The sequence below is a fragment of the Lepidothrix coronata genome, unplaced genomic scaffold (genome assembly GCF_001604755.1).
Source record: "Lepidothrix coronata isolate B3197 unplaced genomic scaffold, Lepidothrix_coronata-1.0 Scaffold24, whole genome shotgun sequence".
Taxonomy (NCBI): Eukaryota; Metazoa; Chordata; class Aves; order Passeriformes; family Pipridae; genus Lepidothrix; species Lepidothrix coronata.
This window is the reverse complement of record NW_016690204.1, coordinates 7,148,425-7,164,657: the sequence shown is the minus strand read 5'-3', so window position 1 is coordinate 7,164,657 and position 16,233 is coordinate 7,148,425. Positions and strand designations below refer to the sequence as shown.

The 16,233-nt window shown below is 41.2% G+C and overlaps 1 protein-coding gene across 1 annotated transcript in view; it reads left to right on the top strand.

Annotated features, from left to right (window-relative positions):
• The window catches only part of SHISA9 (shisa family member 9), a 173,490-nt gene that overhangs the window by 136,376 nt on the left and 20,881 nt on the right, over window positions 1–16,233 (top strand). Inside the window, exon 3 of the mRNA XM_017808996.1 lies at window positions 15,231–15,386. Within this exon, the coding sequence (XP_017664485.1) occupies window positions 15,231–15,386 (156 nt within the window). The remainder of the gene's footprint in view (window positions 1–15,230; window positions 15,387–16,233) is intronic.

The following is a 16,233-nucleotide window of genomic DNA, read 5'->3' as shown; positions in this document are numbered from 1 at the left end:
TCTTGGAAGACATTCTGAGAAAGCTAAAGAGGCATTCTGCAATTCATTAAAAATAATGTATGCAGAGTAATGGGTTATAAGTAGAAATGTCTGAGAATAGAAGCATCAAATTTACTTTTCCTTTTGGGCCCCTACTTTGGTTTTGAGATGAAGAACTGCACTATGAAAGACCAGCAGGTGACAACAGTTTGGCTAATTAGGAGACAGACACGACAAAAAAGGTTGTGTTATAAAGGGATATAAACTGTGTCCCTGTTCAGCTTGCCTTCTGACACATTTTACTGTAGGCAGGTAGCATTGGGCAGACATTCAAAATCTGTCCTGGGTCTTGTTCTCATGCCAAGATGCACTTGGGTTCAACAGCACTGTTAATTAGCATCACTGCTAAATAAACTGTCCCAGTTCCCCATTTTGTATCAGCTAATCATGGTTCTTAAAGGAACTTAAATTTGATGTAGTGGCACTGCAACAAATTATTGAAACCCAACACCCTGTGTTTCTATTTGACTACCAATTTATCAAGAGGGAAAAGGTCCAGCTTTGAAAGTTTTCTCACATTCTGTAAACCCACCCAACTTACCCCACAGAGAGGTAAAGGACTGTAGACAACAGCTTTTTGTTTGGATTGTAACTAAATAAATGAAGAAAAAAAATCCCCAAGACAGAGCTGTCAGTCATTAGTACATTGCCTCATTTAGGAAAGATAATACTGCAGGAACAGAGAGACCCGTGAGAGTGGTTATATCCCAGACTCAAAACTAAGTTCCTATGGTTTAATGAAAGACAGAACCAGAGCTCAGGGAACTGTTGTGGAATAATAACCACCCTACCTCCAAGGCTTTGGTGCAAAAGCAACCCATGTTCATTTGCAAGGGACTGAGAGCTAATTTAACAACTCATTTTTATTCAGTGGCCTTTGTGAAAAGGGTTGTTGATCTGTCACTTCCTGGTGGCATTTTAAAACACAGCTCTGAAAGCAAAACTAAGTTGGTCTCATCAGGAGGGTCAAAAGAGGTGACTGGGGTGAGATGTGCTCAGGGAGGTCCAGGGCTCCCGCGTTGAGTTTAGGGCACACTGGCCACGAGAAACACAAATAAACACTGACACCTGCCCTCTGTTGAGGATGTAAAAGGTGCTGTGAATCTCATTCATCAGCAGGGCATTCGTAAATTAAACAGTGCTGAGGTATCACTACAGAAGACACGCTGAACCACGGAAATTCAGTTTCTAAATATTGGCCTAACTCCATGAAAGTAGGTGTTCATAAAATACGTCCAGACAGAGCTTTGGAAATGTTCTAAATTTCTCTGACTCTGCCACTCTTGTTTTCTTGGTGAAACTCTCAGTTTCACCGAGAGCAAAGTAAAGGCTGAGCCTGAGCACTGATCAAAACATCACAGTAAATAAGAGAGTTTTCAAAATATCAGATCTATGTGTTTATACTTTTGCTTCAGCTTATAAATATACAAGACACCAGTTTGCAACGAGTAAGAGAGAAGAATGAATAGAACAGTAAGGAAATAGAGGCCATAAGAGGAATAACATTCTACCTGTGAGACTTTACGAAAGAATGTTATTTACAACAAGTAGTTTATGGAGGTCACTTTCTTTGCTGCAGATTGACGCTTAAGTAGAGGGCAAAATGTTAGGTTGGAGATACTTTCATGGATCCATATCCTGTTCCTGCCTCTCTGAGACAGTACAGACACCTGCAGGGCAGATGTTTTTCAGGAAAATGTAGCACGGACAGCTGAAAACTTCAGAGAAGATGTGGCTGAAGACACCAGGCAGCCAAGCAGTCATTCCCTGCACAGGTTAGAGGGAGGAGGAAGACACAGAAGAAGGTCTAACCGAGGATAATGTAGAACAGAAATAAACAGTAAAAAAAGAGAAACCTGCCAACAGTCCAATTCTGTGGCAGCAAGAACTGCAGGTCTCAGGCTTATCTCTGGCAGGGCAGGAGGAGAGAGAGTGGAGCACAAACCTGGAACACACACCCCTGGGACACTGGTCAGACAAAGCAGTCCCAGCTGCAACAGTTGCAGCACTGACAACAACAGTGCTGATGTACAGACCCAGTAAAAGGAGCAGGGCAGTACCTGCCCAGCTCAGAGCACAGCAGATCACACCAGCTCACCTGCTTGGCCTTCCAGGCCTCATCCCTGCTGATTGCCACCACTGGGCAGGGAAGGCTTTTTCCAGCTGCATATCTTGAAGACTATTCTTGACTAAGCAACTTGCCTATGATAATGTAGCCCATTAAGCCTTATTCCCAGAGGAACATGACCTGTGCCAAGCCTACTGCAGTTACTTTGATAACTGCTTCCAGTATTTAGAAGAAAATTGCATTTTAGTCAAAAGATTGCAATTGGATGGATAGTTTCAACCTCCTGTTCAGGTGGCTGAAGCCTTTTAAAAGCCATTGAAATTTTCTTCTTCAAAGCAATAAGATTTTCTCATTTATTGAAACGTATGTTCATCATTTTTCTTTAACAGTAGAGGTGCCACCCTACAAAAGGCCGTTAAAAATGCAAAAATAGAACTGGGTCATCTTTCCGTGGCACGTCAGTGTATGTGCAGGGACCGTATTGATCACAGAAATTACACAGAAGAGGTTCCTAAAATAACAGCTATCACAGTTGTCTTTTAAGTCCAAAGGTTCAAAATAAAATGAGGACATTACTGAAATGTTAAAAAGAAAAATAAAGTTCCTGTTGATACAAGATTGCCTGTGTCCTAATTATGGAAAGATTTTTTTTCCATCCTCTCTTTTCTCCACTCTCATATCTATTTGGCACTTCCTTCAGTGGGTTGGTATGCATATCATCAGTAGAGAAGATCAAATAATGAAAGCCTAAAGTCACTTATTATACTTTTGAATGCTCTCTAAGATTATTTAGAATACTAGAATTAAATGGTATCTGGAAATATGATATTAATTTCCTTTGCAAAATTCAATTTGAAGTAAAATAAAAAAAAATAAAATTAGACCTTTCCCCTAGTAAATACCTGGGTGATAATCCAGGGGGAAAACTGGACACAAATTCTTCCCAGGTTCTGAAATTCACATTTTTAAGTTCAAGGAAAGTATATTTTAAAATACATTTCTTTCATCTTCTATTTCTTTTTGTCTTTAGTGCCTAAGCACTAAACAGCTATTTCAACTCTTGCTGAAACGCTGTCGATGGCTACAGCAGGAAACATTTGTGAGTCATGAGAAAGCAACAACCAAGGGACTGGTTTGTGGCCGGTGTGGAGCTCAGAGCAAGAGCTCAAACCCAAACCCCTGCCCTGCAGGGGTGACAGTGCTGGGAGAGGGGAGAGCAGAGAGCCTTGTACCCTGCAGTGCTGCCTCTGCTCAGTCCCATGGGGTTAAGGGTGTTTTCTTCCCGGTGAGAATGCCAAGCTCTGTAAACAGGACACAGAACTTCTGGTCAGCCCATCACCTGTAGGGTGCTCCGATACCCACGCGCCAAGGCTGCGGCGTTCCCAGGGAGCCACCTCAGAGGGTTCCCAGGGATCCACCTCAGAGGGTTCCCAGGGATTCACCTTGCAGGGTTCACAGGTATCCACCTCAGAGAAAACCAGTGGGACACTGCTCAGCTTTATATTTACTCTTCTGGGATATACTCACTCTGCTTTACTTGCATTATTATATTTGAAGATTCACTTCAGTGGCCTAGAGCAAATGAGATGGGCTAAATATAAGGGAGAAGTTAAGAGTGTACCATCCCCCCTCAAAGATGGCATTTTCTCTCTCAAAAGGAGCTATTTGCCTGATGCTGTCTCGCCTAATTATTTTCCCCTGAAACTCTTGTGCATATATTTGAATAAAACAACATTATGTAAATAGGAAATAATTTGAATCTAGAAATTATTGAAATAACAATGTGGAACACATCACAACTAAGCAGCTAAGTGTTAAGCTATTATTTTACATAAAGGGCCAATCCAAATTACTGTGGCTCATATAAATGCCCACTTAGATAAGGTTTAGATAAGGTTAAAAGAGAACCATATGTAGGACTCCAAAATACTACTTTTTATTTGTTTACAGTTATTAGAAGTTATTGGAATCTGAAGATTCAAAGAATCAACTTTTCATTTTTGGAAGACAGGACTTCAGTATTCACTTTAAAAAGAAGGCAATAGTTTCAAGAAACTAATGAAACCCACCATGAGAACAGGGAGGAGGGGTCACACCTGAGGACAAGAAGGGCGGGTTTGAAGAGCACTTGGAAAAATTATAACATGTTTCTATCTGATGGCCCAGAAGGATTCATCCTGTGCACTTGGGGAAAGGACTCAAATCCTCTAAGTGCCATTAGCTTTGAGAACTCACCCAATGGATGAAATCCTGTAAAACTCTCACAGGTGTGCTGTCAAGCCTTAAGAGAGAACACAGAATCATTTAGTATTAATTTAATTCATTAATTAAGGGGCGGGGAAAAGGAAGGGAGAAAGGAATAGAAATAACATGGTCATGAATAACCACTCATGCAGATTTGTCAGGAACAAATGGAGCTAAGCCTGAGCAATTCCCTTTTATGTCACTGTAACGCCCTTTGTATTGGGGAATGCTGTAGATACAAAAAAATCTTGAGTTTTAATAGGATTTCAGAAGCTGTTTTTAAAAGGTTGATGCAAAATGGTCAGAAAACCTCATTCAGAGAATAATCCCAAATGATTCCTATTTTTTTTAAATGGAAGGATACAGTGAAAAGATTTCTGCAGTGATTTATTCCGTCACCACCACTGTGCAATATTTTCATTAATGAGGAGGACAATGGGACACTGCACATATTAAATTTGGAAACAACACCAGGCTGGACGACTCTTCAAAGATTTTGAAGGACAGAATTAGAATTCAAAAGATCCTAAAAAGCTGGAAACATGGTGTGAAAAAGCAAGGTGCATCCCTCTTAAATGAGACACAAGGTTCTGTGTATAAGAACAATCATTGTAAAGAGCAGTCTGACATAAAAGGATTTCTGGGCTTTAGGAGATCGAAGGCAGAAATGGATCAACAATGGATCAACTGTGTTGATGCCAGAGAAGAAGTGGTGTGCTAGGGCTGCATAATTAAGTGGAGATCCTGCAAGAAATGACACATGAGAAGAGAAGAGATGCCAAACCTCAACAAAGATGTGTTCAGAAAGGCTGGATTTCTGAAACCTGATCATTCTGCATGGGAAGAATTCAAACCCTCGTTTTGTAGTGTAGAGACTTCAAAACACAGAAAATGCTGCAGCACAAGGAACAGTCATCCTCCTTTCTCCATCTCCATGGAGGATAAGAGAAATAATGGCCTTCACCTGCAGCCCTAAAGAAAATGTAACAACAGGACAAGTTCTCTAACAGTGAGGATACCACTGGAATAGCTCTGGAACTGGAGCAGGCTGTGCAGGCAGGCTGTGAGGCCCCTCACTGAAGGCTTTTTAGAAACACCACTAACATTTATCAAGAGCATAGGTAACCCCTCCTGAGAAGAGGATGGCATAAGTGGGCTCATCTTTTGTATTTTCTGTGAGTCTATGCTACAAGATAACATGCATCCTGCTTCCTAATCAATGCATTTTGATCTCTGCTGTTCTAAAAGACAACAAACTATTTTTCTGAGAACAGAACTCTAATTCTCCATCGACCTTCTGCGTTCTTTCCCTGAGCTTTTGATTGCTTAACACAAACTAACAAACTGACATTAACAAGACTTGCACATGTGGATTGGGAAATAGGAGATCCATAACTGGCTATTACAGCTTCACTGTGGCACACTGATGTATTTTCATCTCTAGAGAGACTCTAAAAGAATAAACTGGATTATGCCAGAAGGTAAGAAGCACACTCATCTCCATTGCTGGGTCAGGTACATCAGGACAGAATATGCCACTGGGATATGCTTCAGGTGAGACATATATTGAGGTAAAATATTTCTCAGACCACACATTGACCGGATGATTCACTAGTGAAATTGTCCTCAGCCTTTGTTGGCTGAAGGGAAACAACGCTGAGCAACTTCCTTCCAATTTTAACTCTCTCTCAACTTTAAATCTTCCTTGTAATTGCCTTTGCCTTTGAACAGAGTGAGTATCCTGCAGGCCATTTGTTACCCACAAGTTACAGGCAAGGGACTACCAACTTACTGCTTAGACATAACAATAAATAACAAAGATGCGAGGTTGGTAACATGTTTGCTTCTATAATTTTATACTGTCTATAATTTTATACTGTCTATAATTTTTTCCTTCTAGACTGTTAGAATATAGTATAGGGATAGCTAATAGACAAATTAATGGAATGCCTGAAGCAAGGGAATTTTTAATGTATTCAAACCATTACGGTAAGAGAAAACAATAAACAAGGCATACAAATATTTAGAGTAAATATTATAATGGCAGGCACATTCCCATTATGTAAAAGTATATTAATTGTTGGAAAGAAAGTAATTTCATTGAAAGACAAAGCAGTCAAAACAATGGATCTAAGCTGGCTGGTAAATCTTAGCAGATTCTCTTTATTTCTGTGGAAAGGTACAGAAGTGTTTGATTTGTAAAACAACTGATACCTTATGGGAAAGTGTAAAGAACATTCTTCTGGGAGAAAAAAAATCTGTTGTGTAAGTCAAATTCGCTTAATTTATCTTTTCTTAATTTGCATGGCTAAGGATATTTTCAGTGCTCAAAGTGTGTATAACTGGTGGGTTTAATTAATTTCTCAACTCTGTTACTTGAGGCAAAAGAAGATGAAGAAACCCAGAAATGTGGGCAGGAGTGAGAACACAGCACCGCTCCCTGCCCTCCCACAGCTCAGGCCCTGGAAATGGATATGAAAGCAGGGTCTTGGTATCTCAAGGGTTCATCTGCTTATTGCCTTCTTAGAGGTTATAATCCTCTGGTTGTGAAGCCACAATGGGTTGCTGTGGAGAAGATTACAATGTCACAAATCCTATCAGAGGATTATAAGTCTGTCAGGTTGTGAGTAATTATGACAGAAAAGCAAACCTCCAGAGGACACAAAAATAACCTTCATAGAAGGAGATCCGGTGTCACGTAATAAAAGTCTACATGGAAAACCAACCTCAGACTGGAGCTCTTTTGCAAAGCAGGAGCCCAGAAAATATTACAAGAATGTGAGTGTGATGGCACAGCATGGAACCCAAAGGAAATGAAAAGCAGGAGAGGCTTCCAGCCAGTTTAGTCACAAGGCCAGTGATATTCCACTCCCACCCTCCTCGGATGGCACTAAAACAGCCAAGTGATTTCACAGAACTCTGCTCCTACACACTTGGAGTCTAACCAGAAACAAGGAGCCCAAACCTGAAACATGATGAAGGCCCCATCTCCCAAATCACTGTGACCACAGAGAATTCAGCACCTCACAGCATCAGAGATTTCATCCAGAAGACAGTGGGAAGCTTCAGTCTTGAATTTAACTGATACACAAAATTGCCTCTTTCCCCATTTGTAACTTGTCACACAGAGTTCAGAAGACCTCACAGACATAAGATCCTTATATGTATATATATATATATATGTATAAAATTCCCATAGATTTAAACATAAAGTGGTAGCAGCACATTCAGTAAGAAAAAGGCACATATACAGGAACACTGTGTGTTCTTCCCTGGCTGGACTTAGATGGCAGTGGAGCCTCACATCCCCTTGGCCACTTTACTACTAATTTTCCTTCTTTTATGTTTCGTTTCAATCATTATTCAAAGAAATACAATCTCTGACTTTCACATAGGTAAGTGCCTGAAGAATGTAGATGGAAAATTAAAGGGGTGGAAGGGGGAGGATTTGTATTGTAAAATTAGTGCTGTCCTCATCTTCACTTCACAGATAAAAGTGTTCCGAATGAAGAGACCATATGTTTTAGAGAGTGTGTAGATAGCATTGCCTTCATTTGACAGCAGCACAGAATCCCACTGCACTGGAAGGAGACTTGGGAGTTTTGCCATTTAAAATCAGGCATGGGGCATTGCTCGAGCAACAGCAGCACTGTGACTACACAGCTCACTGACATGTCCCTGCAGCTTAACCTCTCCTACCAGAGGAAAAGCAGTTCCTCCTAAGCCATGCACTGAGGGCAGGGACTGTGCAGTGTTACCTGGCTCCTTGGCCTTCTGTCCCACGTCCAGTGTTGATGAACAACATTGTCTCTGCACATCAGCTCATGAATCTCCCTCCCATAATGCTTTCTTATGAAGACTGCATCCAACCTTGTTCACTGGTGTCTCAGATCAGCAAGTTGGTTAGTTACTATGCTGTCCTATCTCTTGCCAATCTTCAACTTGAAGCAAGAGGAATTGTGGTGCCATTCAGCACTATGAACCTGCTGATGCATAACTGCTCCCAGCAGGGGACATGTTCCCTCTCCTGTGCTCCCTGGTGTCAGCACAGCCCTCAACACCAGTGTGCCATTGGAGTTTAGTACCTCTGGAGTCTCACAGCGGGACTGAAGGTATTCCTGCATCCAGCATTTTTCTATACTGGGGCAAAGCTTGTCCTCAGAAATGCAGTGAGGTTATCTATATGTGAAAGACCATACAACCTTTACCGTGGGAGACAGCAAGAGAGCAAGAGGTTAATTGTGTGGGAAGTGAAGAGAAAACATGCAGCCTTAGACATCAGTGCAGCGGCACCATGGAGAATCCCGGCACGAAGCATGGGACTAACTCCTACAATTGCTTGATAGGACAGGGGAAGGCAGAAGACAGTATGTTTGATGACAAGCATTTACACTGTAGACTGTCACTTCCATTAAACAGAAACATTTTTTTTTGCTGGATGAAATGCCATCCCACTCATCTCAGATCTTTTTTGTGATTGTGATTAGATGGGTAGGTTGTCTGTGTTACAAGAATGTTTTTGTGATATGGTGCAGAGACAGAACAGATCACTGACTAGCAGAAATTGCCATGAAAAATATGTATTGTCTCAGAGCTATCACATTAAGGGGCAATACAACTACTCACATGACTTGTGCATCACTGAGGAGAAAACAAAAAAGTCTGAAGATCATAAGGGACAAAGACTTATAGGGATGACTTACAACAGCATTATGTCCAGAATAACACAGCTCCATGTGTTGCTGAGGGTAGAACTTTATCCCAGAAGCTGCACTGCAAGGTTACAAGTGTTGAGAAATGGCAGCAGTAACAGATCAAAGTTTGGTAAGACTGTCAGATGAAGACAGACTGAAAGGAGTGAAATTATTACTTCAGAATAGAGACAAATATTTGAAAAGTGGTAAAAAAATCATATAAAATAATGAATGGTACAGAAGTTGGATTGAGAGCATCTGTTCTTGCAAAAATACAAAATCAGTTAAATTGCAGGGCAGAGAAATTAAGACTAGAAGAATACTTTACTGTTTAGGACTTGTACTAGACTGTGGAAAATGTTGCTGCAGAATGTCATTCATTTAACCAGAGTCGAAATACCATTTTTGACAATGTGGAGAACGAGGCCATGGATATTTTTAACAGCAAACACAAACAGAAGGGTTCAAGTTTATAAGTTTTGGGGCACAGTTTGCTTTTCTCTTTCTGGGCATAACCCCTAGAGTAAAGCATAAGCACAGAAGTTTCAGAGACTATTTTGCATTATCTAACAGGTGGGCAGCCTGATTTTGATGTACCATCTTTTGCAGAACATACACTTGCATGTATGGGTGTGAATAAGGACATCCTTTAAAACCACAACATTTAATGCAATTCTGAAGGAAAGGGTAAAGAATATAAATAAAGACAATGACAACGGCATTACAACACCTACAATCACACAGAACGCTCAAGTTATATTGGTGTAAAAAAAATGCACAAACACAAAACCTCAATTGCTTTGGGACAACCTACAGAGAGGTAAGAGCAAATACACAGGCCAAGGATTTGAGTTTCAGCCCCACAGGAGGCTCAGTCCCATGAATGGAAAATAGTTCTATTATCCAGAAAGGAACTGGTCTGAAAGGAATTAGTTTACAGGCATGGTCGAGTTGCTAAAGTCCCACAGGCTTCATCATATCTGGGGTTTTTCAGAACTAGCACCAGCAGTTTCTGTCGGTGAGGCTTGCAGGAACAGGAGTATGGATTTGCAATGCTGGATGAGCTGGTCTTATAATTAAGTGTAATACTCTCAAGAACAAAGAGGCAAATATGCTTGTTGGTGGCAGTGCAGTTATGGATGGGAGGGGAGCAATTTTATACTGATATTACCTAACCACTCAGATCTGTCCTGTTCTCATATTTTCAACTTTAGCTAGTTCAGGGCATATTTTTTCTCTTGAGTATCTGAAAATGCTCAGCTATTATTATATTTTGCTCCGAATTCCCCCCCCCCCTTGACTTCTCAGACTTCTTTTGTCTGTCTTGTTCTCTTTTCTTTTGTATGTACATGTGTCTGCAGGTAGCTTTTATAGCAAAATCTCACTGTGCTTTCCTGCCCTTCCCTCATCCTCTCCTGTTTTGTTACTGCACTGCCTGTCTGTTTGCTCTTTTCCTCATGCCTGGAACCGCTCGTTTACTAATAGATTCCATTCTGTACCTGTGGAGTTTGTTCATTTTCCCTGTCTTCAGGCACTGAATCACTGACTTCATTGTACAGAAAGGAATGAATCCCCAGGCCAACCTAAGAACAGGTTTTGCTCTCCCATGGCTGCAGAGGAGGAGGATGGTGGCTGAGCTTAAGGGATGCCCAAGGCAGGCTCTTGGCTCTCAAGCAGCAAACAAGTTTATTATTGCCAGCAGCCCTCTCACATCCCTTCCTCTAATCCCCAGTCTCTCCCATAGCCCTGGTAGCTTCTTGACAAGGCTGATCAAACTAGGTGAGCACATAACATATTCTACAGACAGTGCAGAAATCCAAACAGTCAGTTTTGAGGCCTTTGCCTTGTCTTACTACTGTTGTCCGTGTGACTATGGTTGGTGTCAAGTGTTTCACACTGGGTTCTTATTTGTATTCAATAATTGCTTACATGCCCACTCCTTGGTTACTGAATGAAATGCATAAATCAGATATAACCCCATCTTAATTGAATGGAGTACAGAATAATTAAAGCAGCCAATGACACCAACGTCACCGTGATGCACAATAAAGCAATCCGGAAATTCACAACTGGGGGGGATGGAAACACTCTGAAAAAAGTATTTTCACTTGGAAAATGCGGTAAGCAATGAGCTATAACATCTGGATACAAGTTTAAATTGCACAGGCTGAGATATAGGCCAAGGTAATAAACAGATAACATAATGATCAATCTGCATCAACGACTGGGCTGTGACCAGAAGGCAATGTCTGAGCCATTTCCAAGGGCTCACTGTTGGTGGCCAGGATGCAAACCCCACTTTCTCTAGCTATAAACTGGTTTTGGTGCAGCTTCCTTCCAGTTCTTATTTTCTTTTCCCCGTGTCTCCTACCAGCTTTCCTATACCTACACATCTTAAGGGAATTACAGTCAAAAGTACTCTTATGAAGAAGCATATGAAGAACTTGTTTATTTTCCTTTTTTCCCCCATGTGTCTCATTTTCTGCCCAGCAGATATCTAGCCTGTGTGTGCTGAGCTCCAGCATGCTGTTTCAAACTCTGTCTTTAGGGCTGGTAGTAGGAAGACTAACACATTGTCCACAATGACTCCTCAAAGTCTTGGAAGGTTAGGAAGCAGGCTGGCACTGTATTCCCTCGCTTCAGCAGAAAATAAGAAAGGTTGGGAATATTGAAGGTTTTTTACAATATCATCATTGCTAATCAGGTCTGATTATTCATGCTAGAAGCTGCGGCACAAACAGTTTTTTGACTCTTTGTGATGTTCATATTCTCTGTCTTTTAAAAATAAATACACAAATTGGCAGTGGCAGAGTGCAGCTGGTCCTGTGGAATCCTGTGACGGACAATACCAGTGTCACGTTGCCAAAAATAACATTTGAGCACGGCCACGGCTTTTGGGTTAAAGTTGTCCCCATTCACTGAAGCCAGATATTTGCAAATACCAATCACAGAATACCTGGTTTGTAAGTATAAGGCATTTAACCTGGCACTAGAGGTCATTGATAAAGCCGGCAGGGATTTTTCTGGTTAAACTTTCTTCCAATTGAAACCAATCCCTTGTATCACAACATATTTTGAAGAATTGAATTGATTATTATTTGTTCCCCCATAAGTAACATTTGCAGGAAAAAAGTATTTCAAATTTCACATTAACATCCTCAGTTAGACTAAAGTTTAGTTGGTTCGGATTTAGACAGGTGTATATATCAAGCTGAGATTTTTCTTGCAGGCCCTAGGAGTCCATTACAGTGGGAGCCTTTTTATAAATAGGAATCAATCTTCAATATGGTTAAATGCACTTTGCCAGAGTTTGGCCTTTTGCTTAATTTACTTTGTGCAAATGGCCAATTGAATGAGTAATTTGAAGTGTGTCTTCCATGTGATGACTTATCCTTGTGTAAGCATCGGGGTGTCAGGGAGGGGCACTGGGCAGTCTGGGTGGCAGCGACAGAATGACTGTCTTTAATTCTCTTGAAATTCATAATTCAGAAGATTTCTGGGATTTTAACAAGGCAAAAAAGAAGTCAAAGATAATCTAGAAATTGAATTTCTTTATAAACACTCCAGGAAGCAAAGCCCAGCATCATTAGGAACCCTGGAACTCAGCAACAACCTTCTGCCACTGAACACTGGATGAAGCCCAGGTTCACCCCAATCATCTTCCCCAGGACATTTCTGGGGGAACTTTCTACACTAAGTTTAAAGTGCTGACTGAGTAAAACTGAGAGGTCTAAGACAGAAACACATAAGCAGTCCTGGTCACCTTTTTTACAAGTCTCTACAGCTGAAGTCACTTCAGCAGTAAGTGCAGAAATACCGGTGCCCACGATACTTTCACCACAGTGAAATCACGATGCTTTGACAGATTCAGTAATAAGAATTGCCACAAGGAAACTTCATAATAGTAGCATTTATGAAGTGCTACTGTGAAGAACTATGATTTAGCTCTACTCAGAAAAGAAGTAGTGAATGTAGTGGTAAAAGTTTGACACTTTCCTTACAGGTAAAGGTCCCGCTCGTGCTGGTACAGTTGTGCTGGCAGTCCTACTCAAAGTGTACTCACAGATGCAATCAGAAAGGAGAGAGATTTGGAAGATATGGATGGTTTGGAGGGAATAGTCAGCTATTTATTGGTTCAAACCGTTAGAGTAAGAGGCTTTCCTGAGCTGTGCTCTGGAGAGGGAATGGGAATGGTACAGGATTCCATGAATTCTTGCTCTAAGAGAAGAGTAACTCCACTTAGTTGCATCAGACATGCCAATATTAGAGCTGAAAAGAAACTCCTGAGAGTTTTTATTTATTACAAAATAGCAATTCCTTAAAATAACATGTTTCTGTGAAAGGGTTGACTTAGCAAACTTACTTTTAAAGGCAAAACTATCAAAAAAGATTCAAAGAGTGTTCCAATACTTTGGGGGTAATTCTGAACAGAAAAGTTTCTTGTTTTCAATCCAAAATAATATTTTTCTTTTAAAATGTGTCTCAACTTATCTTTTATATATATAAAATTTTGAAATCGTGACAAAATGTTTCTCCTGATCTGACACAATATTTGTAAGAAAAAGAGTCCCACTTCAGATTTCATTCCTTTGGTAAAAGAAAAAAAATACCCACTCACTGTAAAACTCTTTTTGTATGGGAAAATAATTCCTCATTCAGCTCTAACTATTATCCACAACCCATTTGTTCCCTATTAACAACCAATACCAGCAAGAAGAATCACCCTGTTATTAGGTGATGGCACTTGTAACACTTTTCTCCAGCTACCTCAGAGTGCCCTCCCAACCTGGGTGCACGTCTGTGGTTACAGAGCTGTGCAGAGGCAGGGCAGGCCCACTGTGAACAGCAGAGGCTGCACCAGGCAGCAGTGATGGGGAAGGAACTTAAAAAACACCTTTGCTTTCTTTTCTCTCCCAGCAGCAAACCTGTTAACTGACTTCGGAGCCCCTGCTTGTTAATGAGCTGGGCAAAGACAAGTGGCTCAATTCCCTTAAAGTCCTGGCAAACTGCAGGGATATTTGGCTCCTGCCAGATCCTTGTGGGCACTTGGAGGACGGTCCAGTCCATCCATCACAATAAAGCACCTTTGCTGTAAGGGACCAGCTTTCTCTCTACACGATCTCTACCCAGTGCTTGGTGCTGAGGGAGTTACTGTCACCAATCCAGCACCATGGCTTCATTGCAGGAGAAAAATGTGTTTGTCTGTGATTGCAGAAGCCGTGACAAGGTTCTAGGATTGCCATTCAGCTCCAAATATCTCAAAATCCACAGCCTGGAGGAAGACTCAGCAAAAAAGATATGCTGTCCATGTTGAAATCTGTTGAAATTTAGGTTTGCAAATGGAGTGCAGCACACAATTCTGACCAAGTGTTTTAGAGGCTGGAGGTGAACATTAAGAACAACAAATAAATTATGTTATATCTTAGAAAGAAAAGTATACAGGTTGTATTCTCTACTATAAAAGGAACAAATCAACTGCAGGATGGATATGGGGCGAGTGCTGATATAAAGCTGTAATTAGCCGTAATTAGCTCCTGCTTTTCCGTCTGTCTGCTACAAAAAACATTACTTTAGTATGATATTGTGATAGCCACTGGCAGGGAAAAGGAGAAAACATTAGGACAAAGTGTTTGCTTTGATGAAATCACCTAATGATAGTCCCGAAGCAGAAAAGCCCACTCTGCACTGGGGGCATGTGCACAGAACACAGCCCAGTGCTGTGCAGAGGAGCAGGCTGGTGCTGGGAGCAGTGCGAGTGCCCACGTGCAGCAGCCCTGCCCGAGCCAAGGGAAACCAGCCTGGCTGTGAACTGCACACAGCCACACAACCACCCTGCATTCAAGATAACTTGGAACAAACTCCATGTTTTGGGTTGTATCCTAATGCTGCAGCAAATTCAGTGTTTGTGTTGGTGTTCAGTCATTTTGAAAACCTATTTTCTAGTTCAAGGATCTTTTTATACAAAAGTTACCATGTGTTGCTGCCATCACTTGTCAGCCTTTAATCATGCCATGAACTGTTTGAAGTACAGGTTTGCTGGACTCAAACTCCCACTTTGTAGCAAATGCTGTTTTGTTGCACCGAATCCCACGGCACACCCTGTCTAATCTGTACCCGAGAACGATGTCAAAACCTTAAGACTAATTTACTTTTTTCTTAATGCTTGTCGATTTTCTTTAATGCAGATCCACCACAGATGAATAATGTCATGCCAACATCTCCCCTCCTTCCTCAGATGGCACATCAACATTCATATCCCAGCCTGGGACAGATCACAAACCCCTATGAGCAACAGCCCCCAGGCAAAGAGCTTAACAAGTACGCCTCTCTAAAGGCAGTGGGTAAGTGAGCGACGCGATGCATGACTTCCTCAGATCACCGTGCTGCATTTGCTGCTGGCAGCTGACATGCTGCTTCAAAGTTAAAAACAAAGTCTTGCTCATCTGGACTGCTTCATGAGACAGTTTCATATAGAATACCCCTTAGTAGAGTTTAATACAGAATGTCCTGTTAGTTGGGACTGTAATGAAGATTAACAGGGGCACCAGAATGTGTTTATATATGCACACAAAACCACAGCACTCCCACTGCAAACCTGTTCTCAGCAAGTTTCATCTGTGTTGCATGCACAGTGTTCAGCATCAGCTCTTTATGCCCTGGATCTGCAAGGAGTAGGGAGTTGGGCTTGATGATCCTCGTGGGTCCCTTCCAAACTGAGATATTCTCTAATATGCCTGTGTATGCATTGTGGTGTGTATTTTCTGTAGCTATCTGCACAAATGAGAGAGAAAACCAGCAGATATGCTTCAATTTTAAGCATATAATTTAGATACCTGCTAAAAACTTCCAAAGAGAGAAGGCACTTGTACACTTCCAAATTAAGAGTTTTCACATTTCCTGTAGGATGTGCATTAGCAGGTCCCTGGAGGAATATTCTGAGGTCTTATGATTTCAAACAATTAATGCATGATAAAGCTCCTACTAAAGATCCCAGTGGTGCCTATTTTCTGTGACTGGTTAATATTATTTTAAGCTAATGGGAGAACACCCTCGAAGAAACAGTTGTGGGGAAGGAAAATAAAATAGTGGGTTAAAAAGTCAAAATAATTCCCTTATTGGATGTGTAAATTGATAATAGTTTTCAGGGGCTGTAAATACCTTTTGCACACCCTGTGAAGGCAGAAAGCC